The sequence below is a fragment of the Fundulus heteroclitus genome, chromosome 17, assembly GCF_011125445.2.
Source record: "Fundulus heteroclitus isolate FHET01 chromosome 17, MU-UCD_Fhet_4.1, whole genome shotgun sequence".
Lineage (NCBI taxonomy): Eukaryota > Metazoa > Chordata > Actinopteri > Cyprinodontiformes > Fundulidae > Fundulus > Fundulus heteroclitus.
The window spans coordinates 10987089-11001850 of record NC_046377.1 but is presented as its reverse complement, the minus strand read 5'-3'; the positions used below and the strand labels follow the sequence as shown (position 1 = coordinate 11001850).

The window sequence follows — 14762 nt, the reverse complement described above, 5'->3', positions numbered from 1 at the left end:
TGTATGCTTCGATCAAATTACTGGAAAATAACAAAGCCTTAAACTTTTCAGATTTGATAACAGTATACTTTAGCTAAACCCCTGTGTTATTTGTTTTATTTTCTTTTTACTTTTGATTTAACTTAAATGAGACTGTTTAAGTTTATTTTATTTTCTGTCTTTTAAAAAAATCTGTTATGGCTGCCATATGTTTAATTGTACTTATCTGATTTTTGAAAATTGTATTTTGCATTTGCTTAAAAAAAAAAAGAAAAAAAAAAAAGTTACTGTTAGTGATGTTGACACCTGCTAAAAAAAAAAAAAAAAAAAAAAAAAAAAAAAATAACATTTATTTCATGTATATATCTATATCTGTCTGTCTGTATTATAACTGCACACACTCAATGTTAAGTATTCGGCACAGTTTGCTAAAAATAATTATTAGCATGTTTAACATGCCGAATATAAAATATTTCACAGAATATTTATCAAAATATTCAATTAAACTGGTATGGCAAATATTTAAGTTAGCTACATAGTTTAGCTAACATGCTGAATATTTTGTTTGGCTTAAAGTTCAAATTAGCTACACGTTTGGCTAAATTACCTTAAGCTAAATTAAACATTTTGCAAAAATCCTAGCACAACAAATGCTAAATGAAATATGTTTTACCACATTTGTATCCAAACACTGCCGAGCATATTCACGACTGCTTAGCTAAATATGTAATTTAGCTAGCAAGCTACATATGTAATTCAACTAAATATTTAAGATAGATAAAAATGGCTTTATATTAGGAAAACATTTAACTAAATATTAATTATATGGTAAATATTTAGATATTTTAAGCTGAATTACCCATTTAACCGAATGTTTAGCTTAAACCTGAATTTGGCTAACATGCTAAATATTCTGTGAGGAACTGATGAACTTGCTGGGTTGCATCCTCATCCCATTTGGTCCAACTTAAATAAGGAGATATGATCAATGTATCTGGATGGAAAATATTTAATTCAGTTAAATACCTAGTTAACAGCGCCGCCCACCCCCTCACCCCCCAAAAATAGATTTAGCTAAAACTTAAATCTAGCTTACATGCTAATTGTCATATTTCCTATAGTTGTTTTATGTAAATTTCCAACCATTCCTCTGGTTTTTTGGGTCCTGTGGTGTAAAAAGTACTTTTAAGTGGCCTTCCAAGTAACGGCTCATATGTTATAAGTCTGTCAAGGAACCGTTTAATGTATGTTTACATTCACCTTCTTTTGTTTTCAATAGACCTTTCTTTTAGGGTGCCATGTGTAATTTGAAAAAACAAAACAAAAATATATATATATATATATATATATATATATATATATATATATATATATATATATATATATATATATATATATATATATATATATATATATATATATATATATATATATATATATATATATATATATATATATATCTGAGTGAAAAAAAGGCTAAGTCGTGATGATTATTTATTATTTTCAGAGCAATCATAAAAACATCAGCACATAAACATTTTATGCCATCTGACTTTTTTTTTTTTTGGAATGCTAGCTATACAGTTTTTATAAAATAATTGCACTGCAGACTTGAGCTGTTTCTTTTCCTTCAAGGTCATATAATATGGAAAGAGCCAACCAAGGCTGTGATTTTTTTTAAAACCTTAAATAGTTTGTAAAAATCCATGTTCTTTTAAAACCCAGAATCCTATTAAAATGAGTCTATATTAGTTCATGTGTTTTAACGTGCAGTTTAAAAGTGTCCTCCAGCCTGAAGATTCGGCCACATTCCAAACACTGTAAGGACTTCTTGTTGGAGTGGATATTCAGGTGCTTTTTCTGCGCCCTCAGCGTGGGAAAGGATTTCGGACACATTGGGCACCTGTAGGGACTCTCCCCGGTGTGCCGACGAGTGTGAACCGTCAGCAGACATTTGGCGATGAAGCCTTTCCCGCAGTGTTTGCACGTGTACGGCCTCTCCCCCGTGTGGTACCGCATGTGAAGCTTAAGCTCCCCGTTGGAGAGGAACGCCTTGCCGCACTCGGTGCACAGGTAGTTCTTCTCCCCCCTGTGCATGCGCATGTGCCTCGTCAGGTGCTGGTTGGAGGTCTTGCCACAGATGTGACACTTGTAGCGCCGCTCTCCCGTGTGGACTCGCGTGTGCAGGTCGAGGTACGCCGAGGACCTGAAGCCCTGGCCGCAGTGGGAGCACAGGTACGGGGTCTCGCCCGTGTGGATCCGGTAGTGGACGATCAGGGAGGATTTGGAGAGGTACCTTTTGTCACACTTGTCGCATTGATATGGAGGACCTTGGCTGTTTGAGGCTGCTACATTTGACAGGAGCTCGCTGGGAAACTCGCAGTCGAGCCCGATGCTGGCGTTTTGAAACAAGTGGTCTTCAAAAGTGTCCTCGAACGGACTCAGGTGTTCCTGTCTGATGTGACTGAGAAGTGCGGACACTTTGGTGTCAGTAAAGGGACACATGGAGCAGCGGTGCAGTTTTAAAGGTGTAGAGATGACGCCTGAAAGAGACGAAGAAAACGGGCCCTTTTTTAAATCAAATTTGACTTTTATATTAACTGCACTACTTTTTAAACATGTGAAAAGCCATTTCCTTGCTTCCAGATTTATTTCAACTTTACAATTAAATGCCATCATCAAACCAAGATGACCTAAGTAATTAGCAAAACATATTTTTTCCAAATAAGTATCTAATTTAAAAGGGAAAAGGCTATTCAAACCACCCTGTGATGTGAAAAGGTTATTACGTCTTAAAGCTAATAACGTGTTGCGGCACTACTGGATGTAACAAATGCCAAGAAGTGTTTAGAATAATTGGCAGAAAGGCTTTTACATCAGCAAATAAATCTGGCCCACTTCTCTTTGTAGAGCAGTTTAAATTCAGAGCATTTTCAAACACAGCATCTCAATCAGATTGAAGGTTGGGCTTTGACTAGACCGTTACTAATCTTTACTTTTTTGAGCCATTGAGGAGATTTGGAGATGGCTTTGACAGCGTGCTTTGAGTCTATGAGTCTGCTGCCTATGAGGTAAGGTTGAACCAATCGCTGAACCTTTCCCTTCAGGATTTTCTGGTGAAACAGAATTCATGGTTCTGTGAGGTTCTGTGAGGTTTTTCCAGCTCATAAAGCTTAAACGCAACCCCATACCATCACACTACCACCACAATGTCTGACTTAGGCCCTGCTCACATGACAGAGATCCATTAAAAACGGGGTTGTTGTTCACATCTACATGACGACGCTAGTAGAAACACAAAAACAATGTAATTTTCCTGCCACGCCACTAGTAGGTTGTGTTTTGTTTTTTAACTCAACAACACACGCATACGTACAAACACTCCCTGCTAAAAAAAAAAGGCGCCATCAATGAGAAATACTGCATGCGCCACGGCTTACCCACACAGGAAGACTCTGTTTCTCCTGTTTAAACAACAACGGAGATAGAGATGTTTTCAAAACATTAGGCTCTGGAACCTGTTTTCAGAGAAAACACGCATCGTTGTGGTGTAGACGAACAGTAGAACTTTCCTGTCAGGGCCTCAATATGATCTTTTTCTGAAATGAAGTCGGACAGCTTTTAAAAACCTAACCCTCTGACCTTAACTGAGACAGGTGAGACCAGCAGTGCTTTATATGTTGTTCTGGGTTCTCTTAGACCTCCTGGATGAGTATTTGGGCTCTTGGAGTGATTTTGGTAGGCTGACCACTCTTGAGAAAGTTTATCCCTGTTCCATGTTTTCCCTATATTTGGATTAATGGCTCTCATTCCTGATCACTGGAGTCCAAAACTTTTAGAAACAGATTTCTAACCCTTTCTAGACTAATAAATGGACATTATAAGCTTATTGCCTCTGCCAATACACCCTTTTCAGACTGTATTAATTTGTTACATGGACATATACTGTCATTTACTATATACTTGTGTGTCTGAAATAAATATCATATAAATAAATAAATGCCTGTGACCACATTTTTCCCAAAAATAAAATAGTCACTTGAAAACTGCTTTTTGGATTTTTGATCTGAAACATTTAACCAAAACAACAACAACAAAAATACTTCTTCAAACCACTGTAAAAACAGGTGGAATATACAACTGCATACATACTTGAGCAGTTTGCAGCTCCCAGACTATCGCTCTGGTTCTCGTTCAGGTTCTCCAGGATTGAGCTGTCACGTCTTCGGCTTTCATCATCATCATCATCATCAGCATCATCATCATCAGCTGCAGCAGCAGTTGACCCTTTGTCTTGGACCGGTTGTTGCTGCTTCGAGTTCATTTTCAGACGAAGAGACAGCGAAGGCAAAAACATATTCTGAGCCTGAGGTAAGCCTGAAACAGAAAAACCAATAAAACGAACATTAAAATCATTAAAAACACAAAAAAAGAAAAAGGTATTTTCTTAAAGACCGTAGTGAAAGTGAATTACCTTTGTTTGGATTTCCTGTTTGTTGCTCTTGGAAGTTCAGGAGCGTCTTCAGATGTTCTGGATCCAAAACCAGCTTCCCACATTCTTCCATGACAGAGGGGGCGCTGCTGAGCCACTCTGCCGTCTGTAACGGGTATTAGAATAATAAAAAGAAGGTTAACTTAAAAAGCACCACCGGTTTCCACTATTATTTCTATTCTATTTAGTTTGTACAAATAACAAGAACAGGAAAAGTTACACCAACGGGTTGAACCTCTTAACCTCATTTAACATTAAAGTTTACAAAACACTCTGCTAACAAATATCTATGTGAAGATGAGTCCAGCTGTCCTTCTGGACTCATCCTTCTTTAATATTCAGCACCTTTTTGCGATAACGTATTCGGCTAGAACATAAATGATGACGCGTCATGGTTTGATGCAAACAACACCTGTTTGATATCAGGAATGGGCAAGAGGTTGTCCAGTCGGGAGATGAATTTCCAAACCAGTCTTTGCAGCGTGGCTTCATACTGTTGTCCATAGTGGATCGGGAAAACTTCCTGCGAAGACAAAAACCAGCAGCGGGTTCAGGCTTTAATGAATAAACTGTGAAATCCTGCTGGAATTACAGTGGCTGTTTTAAGGGGTACCCCACCGTGAAAAACCTCTTCCTTTCCTCTGCGTCCTCGAGCAAGGCGTAAACGACCTCGACAAAATTTGACTTCGAACTCGCCAACTCGTTCAGCTCCTTTAAATTAGAGTCGAAACCATTGGGGGGAAAAAAGGAAACAATAAATGTTAGTTGCACTGCAAAAACTGATCTAAAAATAAGTAAAATGTTCTTAAAGTTAGTGTTAGTTAGATTTGGTAGGTAAATAATATTATCTGGCAATGGAGTGAGTATTTTGACCCCTAAAATAAGATAATTAGACATCCTTCACTTGAAATAAGATGATGGAGGTGAATTGTTCCTAATTGTAAGTGCATAAATCTTATTCCATTGGCAAATCATCTTATTTACCTGCTCAAATCAATGGCAAATACACTCATTTTAAGAACATTTTACTTATTTCTAGTTCCGTTTTTGCAGTGTGTCTTTTGTGACAAACAGATGCAAACAGACATCAAGATAAAACTGCTAATTATGCGATTCACTTTATTGAAAGCCTTAAACTACATCATGCAAAATAAAAAAAGCAGCCGGCCACTGCTTTATTATTTAAGGTACCTCTTGACCACAGCCAGCACTCATCTTGAGCTCCTGTATAATCTTCAGGTGGGGCTGGATGTTCAGCAGGTTGGCTGTGTTTTTACTCTGACACAACTCCAGCACAAACTACGACAGAGATATAAAAGTGCTTATTAATGTGTTTTTCACTTTCTTTTCTTTTCTTTTTTTTTTTTAACCACAGCACAATGTTGATGCGGCTTCGTTCGGTTACCCTCGCCCTCAGTCTGAGCAGGAGCTGCACCCTTTCTCTGGGCGTGAGCAGCTCCGGAGCCAGCTCCGTCACCAGCACCACCAGCTCCTCCACTTTTCGGTAATGTGCAACGTTGCCGCTCTGGATCACCTTCCAGGCAAAGGCACACATCAGGCGCAGGGTGGGAACCAGGAGGCACAGAGAGGGGATGGACAAGCCACACCCTGGAAATCAGACGACGTGCCGGCATGAGCAGATGAACATGGACGCATTCCAATATGAAACGCAACTTTCACCGCCTTCCTTCCTTGACAAGCACATGGACTGAAATATTCAAACTTCACCTTTTAAGTAATAGACCATTAACACTTTATCTTCTATAAAGTGTTGTATTGTTATTTAGAATAACGTCAACATCTATTTCAAAACTCAATTTAGAAAGTGAAATTTATTTCTAATTTATGCCTCAAAGATGGACTGAAAAAAGTGCAAAATCATATGAATGGAAAGTTGAGTGGAAGGAAAAAACATTTAGAAAAAAGGTTTCACACGTTAGCAGGAAGCTGATTGGAAGGAAAAAAAACTGTTTAGAAAAAGATGCTTAGGCATATCGAAAAGTTAAGTGGAAGGAAAATCTGTTTTAGAAGAAGTGCACAAATACAGTATATTACGTGGAAACTTAAGACGAAGTAAAAAGTGTGATTAAGAAGGTGGACTAAAAGGTTAACTGCAGCCTTGAGAGGATTGTGAGGATTGTGTGTCATTCAGGGGAAGGCATGGACTACTGAGGGAGCTTCAAGAGCCACTAAACAGACTTATCCAGGAGACGGGACACAAATGGCACATTTCTGTTGCCATGAGACTTTATAAAATAATTAAAAAAAACAGGTCCTCTAACTCTATATTCATAAAAAGAGAAATGAACAGAAATAAACTTTTGCTTGCAGTAAATTAATGTATGAGATTAACATTTTCAATCAAATGTTAAAAACAAATAAGCCTTTTGGTAATATCTCCTTTAACTGAGACACACCTGTAAAAACCTTTTAGCACTTTTCTATCTGTAAACTGCAAAAAGGGAACTAAAAGTAAGCATAATTGTCTGGAAATGAGAGTAATTGTGCTTGATTTGACCAGGAAAATAAGATTATCTGCCAATAGAATGAGTATGTTTACCCCTAAAATAAGAGAATTAAATATATTTCACTTGAAATAAGGTGATTGTTCCTATTTTAAGTCCAAAAATCTCGTTCCACTGGCAGATAATCTTATTTATTTGCTCAAATCGAGGACAAATACACTCATTTTAAGACAATTTTACTTACTTTTAATCCCTTTTTTGCAGTGTAACAAAATCATCTTGTTAATCCGGCAGAATAATTTGATTTGTGCTCCGTTTTTTTGTGTGGAAATCAGAAAACTGCTCATCTTTACCCTCCGGTCTTTTAGGCTTTGCGCGCCGTGCGGTTTCCACAGAAACAGGGTTCGTCTCCATTTCTGGCTTATTGCAACCAAAAACCTTCTCCATGATGACGAACCATTTGGTCTTCTGCGCTTTGGAGTCTTTCTGCTCCTTGATCCTTTCGTACTCTTGCTTCAGCAGTCGGAGCTTGGTCCTGCACTGGCTGGTGGTCTTGTCGAAGCCCTGGGTGGCCAGCTCGGAGCTCAGCTGCGCGTACACCCTCTCGTCGTCCTGCGTGGAGTTCAGCTGCTCCTGGACGCGCTCCTCCGCCCATTTGGTGAGCAGAGCGTCCACTTCCTCCGTCGCCCACAGGGTGTGCGAGAAATCTGTTTGCGGAAAAAAAAAAAAAAACTGACGTGAACCCCAGCGAACGGCTCCCGCATACTCGTCTTTTTTTTCCCCCCGTCACCTTCAGGGGGTTTGGAGGCCGTCAGCACAGCCGATAGACTCCGCTCTTTAGAGGCTTCTCCTTCGGGGAAGAGAACGCTGTCCATGATGGCGAACCAGTCGCTCTTGTCGCTCACGTTTGCCCCCGCTTGCTTGAGTTCGGTGTAGCGCTGCTTGAGCTTGTCCACTTTCAGACTGCACTGCTGCGGCGACTTGCTGAATCCCACCTGAGCCAGCTCGTCGCTCAGGTACGCGAACACCTCCTCGTTTTCCTCCGAGGCGAGCAGCTGGTTCTGGATGTTGGGCTGTGCCCAGAGAGTGATGAGCACCTGGACCTCATCGGGGGACCACTTACAAGCATCTGTCAGGTTGGAGGAAAAGAAAAAAGAAAGTTTAAAATCGTCCACCAGGTTTGATGACGATATGCCTAACGTCGCCGGATCTCTTTGGTGTCGTACAAAGGTTGTAGCTTAAATTTCTAAGCTGGTCAGGACTTAAACAAGGAACCTGGGACGGTAAGGATTGATGGATAAACGGATGGCAGGATGATGGAAGAATAAATGAAAATAATGGTAGGAGGACAGATTCAAAATAGCATGAATGGATGGACAAAAAGAAGAAGCCGCATACAAATGGATGAATGTTTTAACTTCAGTAAGAAAAAAGGTCTGGAAATATTTTTCCACGCTATGTTTTCGGACCTGGAAAACGTCAAATTGCAGACTTTCCCAAACTGCGTAGCGACTAGGGCTGAACGACTTTGGAAAATAATCTAATTGCGTTTTTTTTTATCTTAATATTGCGATTTAATGCAATTATTTTTTTTTCAGTTTAATTTATCATGTCTTTTTAAACATATACAAACAACAAATTAATCCGTTTCATCGCTGTGCAGATCAGGTGCTAAAAGAGCTGCAGCGTCTCGACTCGGAGCAGAAATTATTGTGTTCTGCCTACGATGTATTTCAACCAAAATTGGACTTTTCTCTGCATTAACCACAAGCAACAAAAATGGCCTCTAGATAAAGATGTTTGTAAACAAGGAATATTTAAAACAATATTTAAACTTTTAATGTTTTTATTATTATATTTATTATTATATTATTCAAGAAAACAGCTTTTAATTGTTTTGGATAATCAATCATTGTTGGACATAAAGTGCTACCAACAAACAAGTCTATGTATTAAACTGATTGACCAGAACTTGATGTTATGGTGAGATTCCTGAAAGTCTCAGGTAAAAAAGTATGATTATAAAAAAATAAATAAATAAATAAATAAAAATCAAACAAATAATAAAATTAGATTATCTCACTACTGCAACTGTCTTCCCTTCCATGTGGAGGAAAACACACTTTAAACATATTACTAACACCTAAAGGACGTGTCTGCGATTTGGAAATTAATTTTTTTTTAAATTGCGATTATATTGCAAATGCGATTAATTGTGCAGCCCTAGTAGCGACCCTGTTACTAAACCAGCTGGGAACTTGCGAGCAGATGAAAATTAAACAGAAACTAACTTCATAGTTTGCTAAATGTTCCACTGACCATCAGCCTCCATCTCCACCTCATTGGGATCTGTGGATAAAGGCTTGGAAGCTTCTGAACGTTTCGACGCCGCGCCCTGCGAACCCAGGACTTCGTCCAGAATCCCGTACCACGCGGTCCTCGCCCAGCCGACATGCTGACTGTTCTTCACCCTCCTGTAGTCCTGCTTCAGTTTCTTGATCTTCTCCTTGCACTTCTGCGCGGACTTGTTGAAGCCCAGCGAGGCCAGTTTGGAGCTGAGGCTGTTGTAGACGGCGTTGTTCCTCACGTTGCGCCGCAGCTCCTCCTGGACGGCCGGATTGGCCCAATATGCCAACAAAGCTTGGACCTCCTTTTTAGACCAGCTACACGTGTGAACATCTGATTAAAAGAGAGAGAGAAAGAGAGACACTTAATATGTGGAACAACAACAATTTAAATGCATCCGTGATCCTCTATAACAGGGGTGTCAAACATACGGCCCGCGGGCCGGACTAAATTGTTTGGCGGGCTAAATGGAGTATCATTATAAAAAAATAAAAAAAAACAACAACATTTTTTTATATTTTTTATTGCAGTGTCCTGTCTGGCAATGTGGCAATAAGAATTGTTGTCTTAATGCCAAAAAGAGCTCATCAGATTTGACTTTCACAAGTGGAGCAGTACTGCTTTTGCCATAGTGCTCCGCTTGATTTATGAATGTGAATAGTTTTATTATGATTCATGCGGGGATTATCTCAAATGATATGGACACTACAATGGGAAAGTAGGAGAGGAAAGGAAGAACAAGAAGAAGAAAAAAAGGTGAAAGAAAGAGGAGATAAAAGGAAGAGAATGATAAAACAATTATTGAACAAAACATGTACTTCGCTTAATTGAAAATCTGCAGTTCTTTTATTGTCCACAAGGGGCGCTGTGTTTTAATCAGCAGATGGTAGCACTGAGCTTCAGATGTGGAAAATTGATTTTAAATAATTTCTTAATTTGTACCTGTTTGATGTATTTTGTCATGCAGGACAGTGTTTTTAAGTTCCAAAAAATGTAAATAAATGTTTTTCAACATTGTACAATCACTGTGATCAGTTCTTATGTATAATGCACAAGTAAATGTTTAACTGAGTAAAAGTTTTGTTGAAATTGCACATACTTTTCTTAAAAACGCTGAGGTTATTCATAATATATTGTGTAAAACTGAAATTCATTTAATATAAAAATCAACAACAAGTCCACTTTTATTAGTTCTATTTAATCTTGCAATGAGTTTACTCGTGTGGCCCTCTTGAGATCAGATTAAGCTGTATGCGGCCCCTCAACCAAAATTAGTTTGACACCCCTGCTCTATAAAGGTCAGGTCCCGTCCCGCTGAGCAGGTCACATGATCTCATGCACATCGCTTTGAGCTTTAGGCGAGACGTCTGAACAGGTTCCAAAGGTGGAATAATGATATAACAAAACTATGTGCTTATTTCTCGGTGAGAATCCTCTATGCTCACGTTGAAGGCGACGCTCAGAACACCTGACTGCATCCAAGCTTTACCCGTCTAACTCTAACAGGAAAATCATCCCAAACACGCATCGAAATTAGTTTTGTGACGGACAATCAGAGCAAACACTAAGCCTAAGTTTAGGTTTTTTTTAGCCTCCTATGAAGTCCTGGGCTTGTGTACCTACATTTTCTTTTTCCCACGTGGCTGGTTGCAAACATGTCGGGCGTCTGCTGAGCCGAGGAGGAACCCGCGGCGCTCGTCGACGGCGCGTCGTCGTCGTCTTCGATTCTGACCACGAAGAAATCCGCTTCCCTCTTTATGTCGGTGGGTGAAGCTGCCGGCTCCGAGTTTTCGAAGTCGTTTGCCGGAGGGGAAAATCCTGCAAAGGAGGCCCATTGACAGCTCGTAACTCTCACCTACCGGAAGCCGCAGGAACGGGAATATTTACTTCCCGGTTACCTTTACAGCTCTCTTCAAACACGGCCGGCAGAGCGCCATCTGCTGAGGACGGCCTCGGCGTTTCTGGACGCTGCGGCGCGGCGGCGGACGGCGCGCCGAGGACCTGGTCGATAATGTCAAACCAGATATTCTTCCCGCCGTCCAGGTGATTGCTGTTCTTGATCCTCCGGTAGTCCTGCTTCAGCTTCTTCAGCTTCTCCTTGCACTTCTGCGCCGTTTTGTTGTAGCCGAGCGCCGCCAGCTTGGCGCTGAGGCTGCTGTAGACGGCGTTGTTCCTCACGTTGCGACTGAGCTCCTGCTGCACGGCCGGATTGGCCCAGTGGGTCAGCAGCGTTAGGACCTCTTTCTTTGACCAGCTGCATGTGGGCTTATCTGAGAAAAAAAACGAGGAGAATACGGCAAAAGGTGAAGAGTCAGTCAGTGCTTGGGTCAAGTGATCCCTTCCAACTGTGCTGGAAGGTGCGGTTCATAAGATATCAGGGATCGCCCCTTCATCTCACCTCTTCTTCTTTCCACTGCGGCGGGTGACCACAGGGCCGGAGTCTGCAACGAAGCCTCGACGGCTCCGTTACTCGTACACGGAGCGTTAGGATCCTCCACTTTGACGGAGTAGAAAACGCCGTCGTCTGAGCTCTCCTTTTTATTTGATCTATGGAGACTTGAAGTGAGGGAATTGGGAGTTGGATCTGCAAGCAGACAAAACAGATAAAATGTTTAAAGCGCAGCCGTATTTAAATTTGGCTATCTTGGTGCATCATGTCCCCCTCTTAAATGAGCCTTTTAGTGCAAACATTTCAATTCGCCTTTCACCGATGGTCCTTAACAACGTTGTCCTTCAGTAGGAACTCGACGGCTGTTGCACAATTACATGAAAACTGATCTGAATCAATGTTGTTGCCATATTTGTTTGGGACATTAGGTTGGATAACCTCAAAAAAAAAATAAAAAAACATTGATCATGTATGGTGACGATTGAAGTTATTGCTATTCATTTAAAAAAATTATTCCGTTGAAAGAAGACGTTGATACCCATTTCACAACCTTTCTTTAATGCAACTTTTTTTTGTTGTTGTTGCCATATTTGTTTGGGACATTAGGTTGTACAACCTCAAAAAAAATAAAAAAATAAAAAAACATTGATCAACATATGACTTGAGAAAACACGAGAAAACATTCAGGAATATTTCATATGTATAGTGACGGTTAAAGTTAATGCTATTCATTTAAACAAATTATTCCGTTGAAAGTATCTTCTTTCTTCTTCCGAAGAAAGAAGATACCCATTGCACAACCTTTCTTTAACGCAACTTTCTTTTGTGTGTGTGAGTGTGTACTAGGGAATCATATGGAGCAATTCATTTATTGATGGCAATGCACAAAAAAAGAGATAAAAAATAAAAAATAAAGTGATCAGTCAGTGAGGCTTTCGTTGTGTGCTACATTTAATTTATTTTAACATGCGTACTTTTCAGCCCAGGCAGTATCCCTCCTCAAAAAAATACTATTTGCAGATAAAGGATGGGATGAAGAAGAAGAAGGAAATCATACACAAACTTTTGTAGTTTTTTTGTAGTAAGTTAATAATTAGATCACCAAAAAAATGGATATGAGGGGTTAACAATTGATTAATTCATGAATGTTTGTTACACATCACCAGAGCTGAAGTTGATTATGACAATAATTAAAAAAGGAATATTACCCAAATAAATAAATGCTTATCCACAACATTTCTCTATGGCAGGGTTATTGTTTTTTGTGTATGTGTCTAAGGGACACAGGTAGAGAGCACAACAGGAAAGGGAACCCCAAGGGTTACATGAATAATATTTCCATACAGTAAAGATGAGATTACCAACGCCACCTGGTTAGTTGCTAGTTGTGCATTTATTGTGCTTGTAGTGAATGTGCTGCTGGGTTCTTCTGACAATATATTCACAACGAATCTGCTTCCGTGTCTGGAATTAGGAGCTCAACTATCACTCAATCGCCTCACAACAATAAGAAGGTTGTCGCCTTTATGGTTTGTCTCCACTGCTTTAAAGAGGGACTGACTCCCCAGAGGGGCCAGACTGCCCAACATTTCCCTGCAAACCTCCTTTCTCCTTATCGATATTGCCAACTCACGTTGAATTTCCTCCTCCGACCACAGGGAGAGGAGCGCCTCGGTTTGTTCGGGAGACCAGCTCACCGTTGGCTCCATGTCCGTGTCTTCTCCCTCGGAAACAAATCTTACGAAATAATAATAGTAAAGATAAAGGTTAATGTGGAATGTTTTCACTTTTTTTTTTTTCAAAATGGCGCCCAGTTTTCTCGTCGCTTTAGTGACGCTATAAAAAGTGAACCAATCAGAGCATACGTTTTTGAATGGGCCTTTTACTGCAGCTGTGCGTTGAAGCCATGGGTCAATACAGCCGCCATCTTGGTACGGGACCCTCCTCCTAGGTGCATGGCGCTGTTGTAGCAAAAGACTTTATAAAAAGACAATCGCCGGCAGTTTTCAAATTATTGCTTCACCTTTTGATTTTTTACAAAGCTCTGGCACGTATCTCCCAAGAAATACTAATAAAAATGAAACTGTCATATTAAATATAACAATGTTGCTAAGTATGCCTATTGTATATACATTTTCCCCTGCTTATGTACTATTTTGTTGTTTTTTCCCCCTTAATTTCTTCCATGTTGTGGTCTTATTCTTATTCATATTTTTTCACACAAATGTGAAGTTGTTGTTGGATAAACATGTTTTTACAAAAGTGCAAAAAGGCTGAGATTTGAACCCAGGACCTCCTTGCTGTAAGACAATCGTGCTACCAGATGTGCAGCTGCTTATATAAAATGTATTCTAATTAAAATATAAATTACTATTAATAGGCTGATGTATTTAGGCCTGTTATTGTATATTTACAAGTACCTTTACCTTTTGACGGTAACAGTGGATATCTGCAGCTCCACTACTTACCAACGGACGCCTGGCTGCGTTTTTGATTAGTGCTCTACTCGCACAGCCTCAGATTAGCTGAACAGTCATCACTTGTTAACCATACTCTTTCTACTCCGAGAAAACGTTTAAGACTCAACCCAGCTTTAAACAGGAGGGCCCCGCAGACAGCAACGGGAGCAGAAAGGCTCACTAAAGCGTTGCTTCTCTCTAGCCGGGACTTTTCAGAGGGGCTGAAATAAAAATCTACAATAAATTGATAAGATCCCGCACTTGATTACTGAAACAGTTCCTTTACTTCTTTTTTTTTTAAAGCATGAAAATAAAACAAATACTGAGAACAAGAATGACTAGTGTATATACATGACTACTTACACATAATATTAAAATTACAGCACATTTTAACCACAGACCTGTTGTGATCGACTTTAAATCTAATCAGTTTCTCCTACGAGAGCACTAAAATAGAAATAAACTGTGATACATAAATCAAGACAGAAAGGATTATGGCGTTCGACTAGAACAGACCAGATGAAATGTTTACAATAATGGTTGAATAAAGCAAAAAAGAAAACAGTTACATTTTCCACCAAAATACACTAAGAGAAAATGTTTCCTTTATACGCTACAGCGCTTAATTACAC

At 39.7% G+C, this 14762-nt stretch overlaps 1 protein-coding gene across 1 annotated transcript; it reads right to left on the bottom strand.

The window, feature by feature from the left end:
- Positions 1–1532: 1532 nt before the first annotated feature.
- On the bottom strand, positions 1533–13490 carry LOC105915894. The gene is made up of 14 exons (XM_036148946.1): positions 13305–13490; positions 11681–11866; positions 11181–11552; positions 10906–11100; positions 9256–9615; positions 7727–8065; positions 7290–7643; positions 5877–6079; positions 5663–5770; positions 5090–5182; positions 4884–4994; positions 4454–4577; positions 4132–4356; positions 1533–2522 (listed from the first exon to the last, which is right to left on the bottom strand). Exons 1-14 carry the CDS (start codon positions 13378–13380, stop codon positions 1723–1725), a joined length of 3546 nt encoding a protein of 1181 aa, XP_036004839.1. The 5' UTR covers positions 13381–13490; the 3' UTR covers positions 1533–1722.
- Between the last annotated feature and the right edge of the window lie 1272 nt (positions 13491–14762).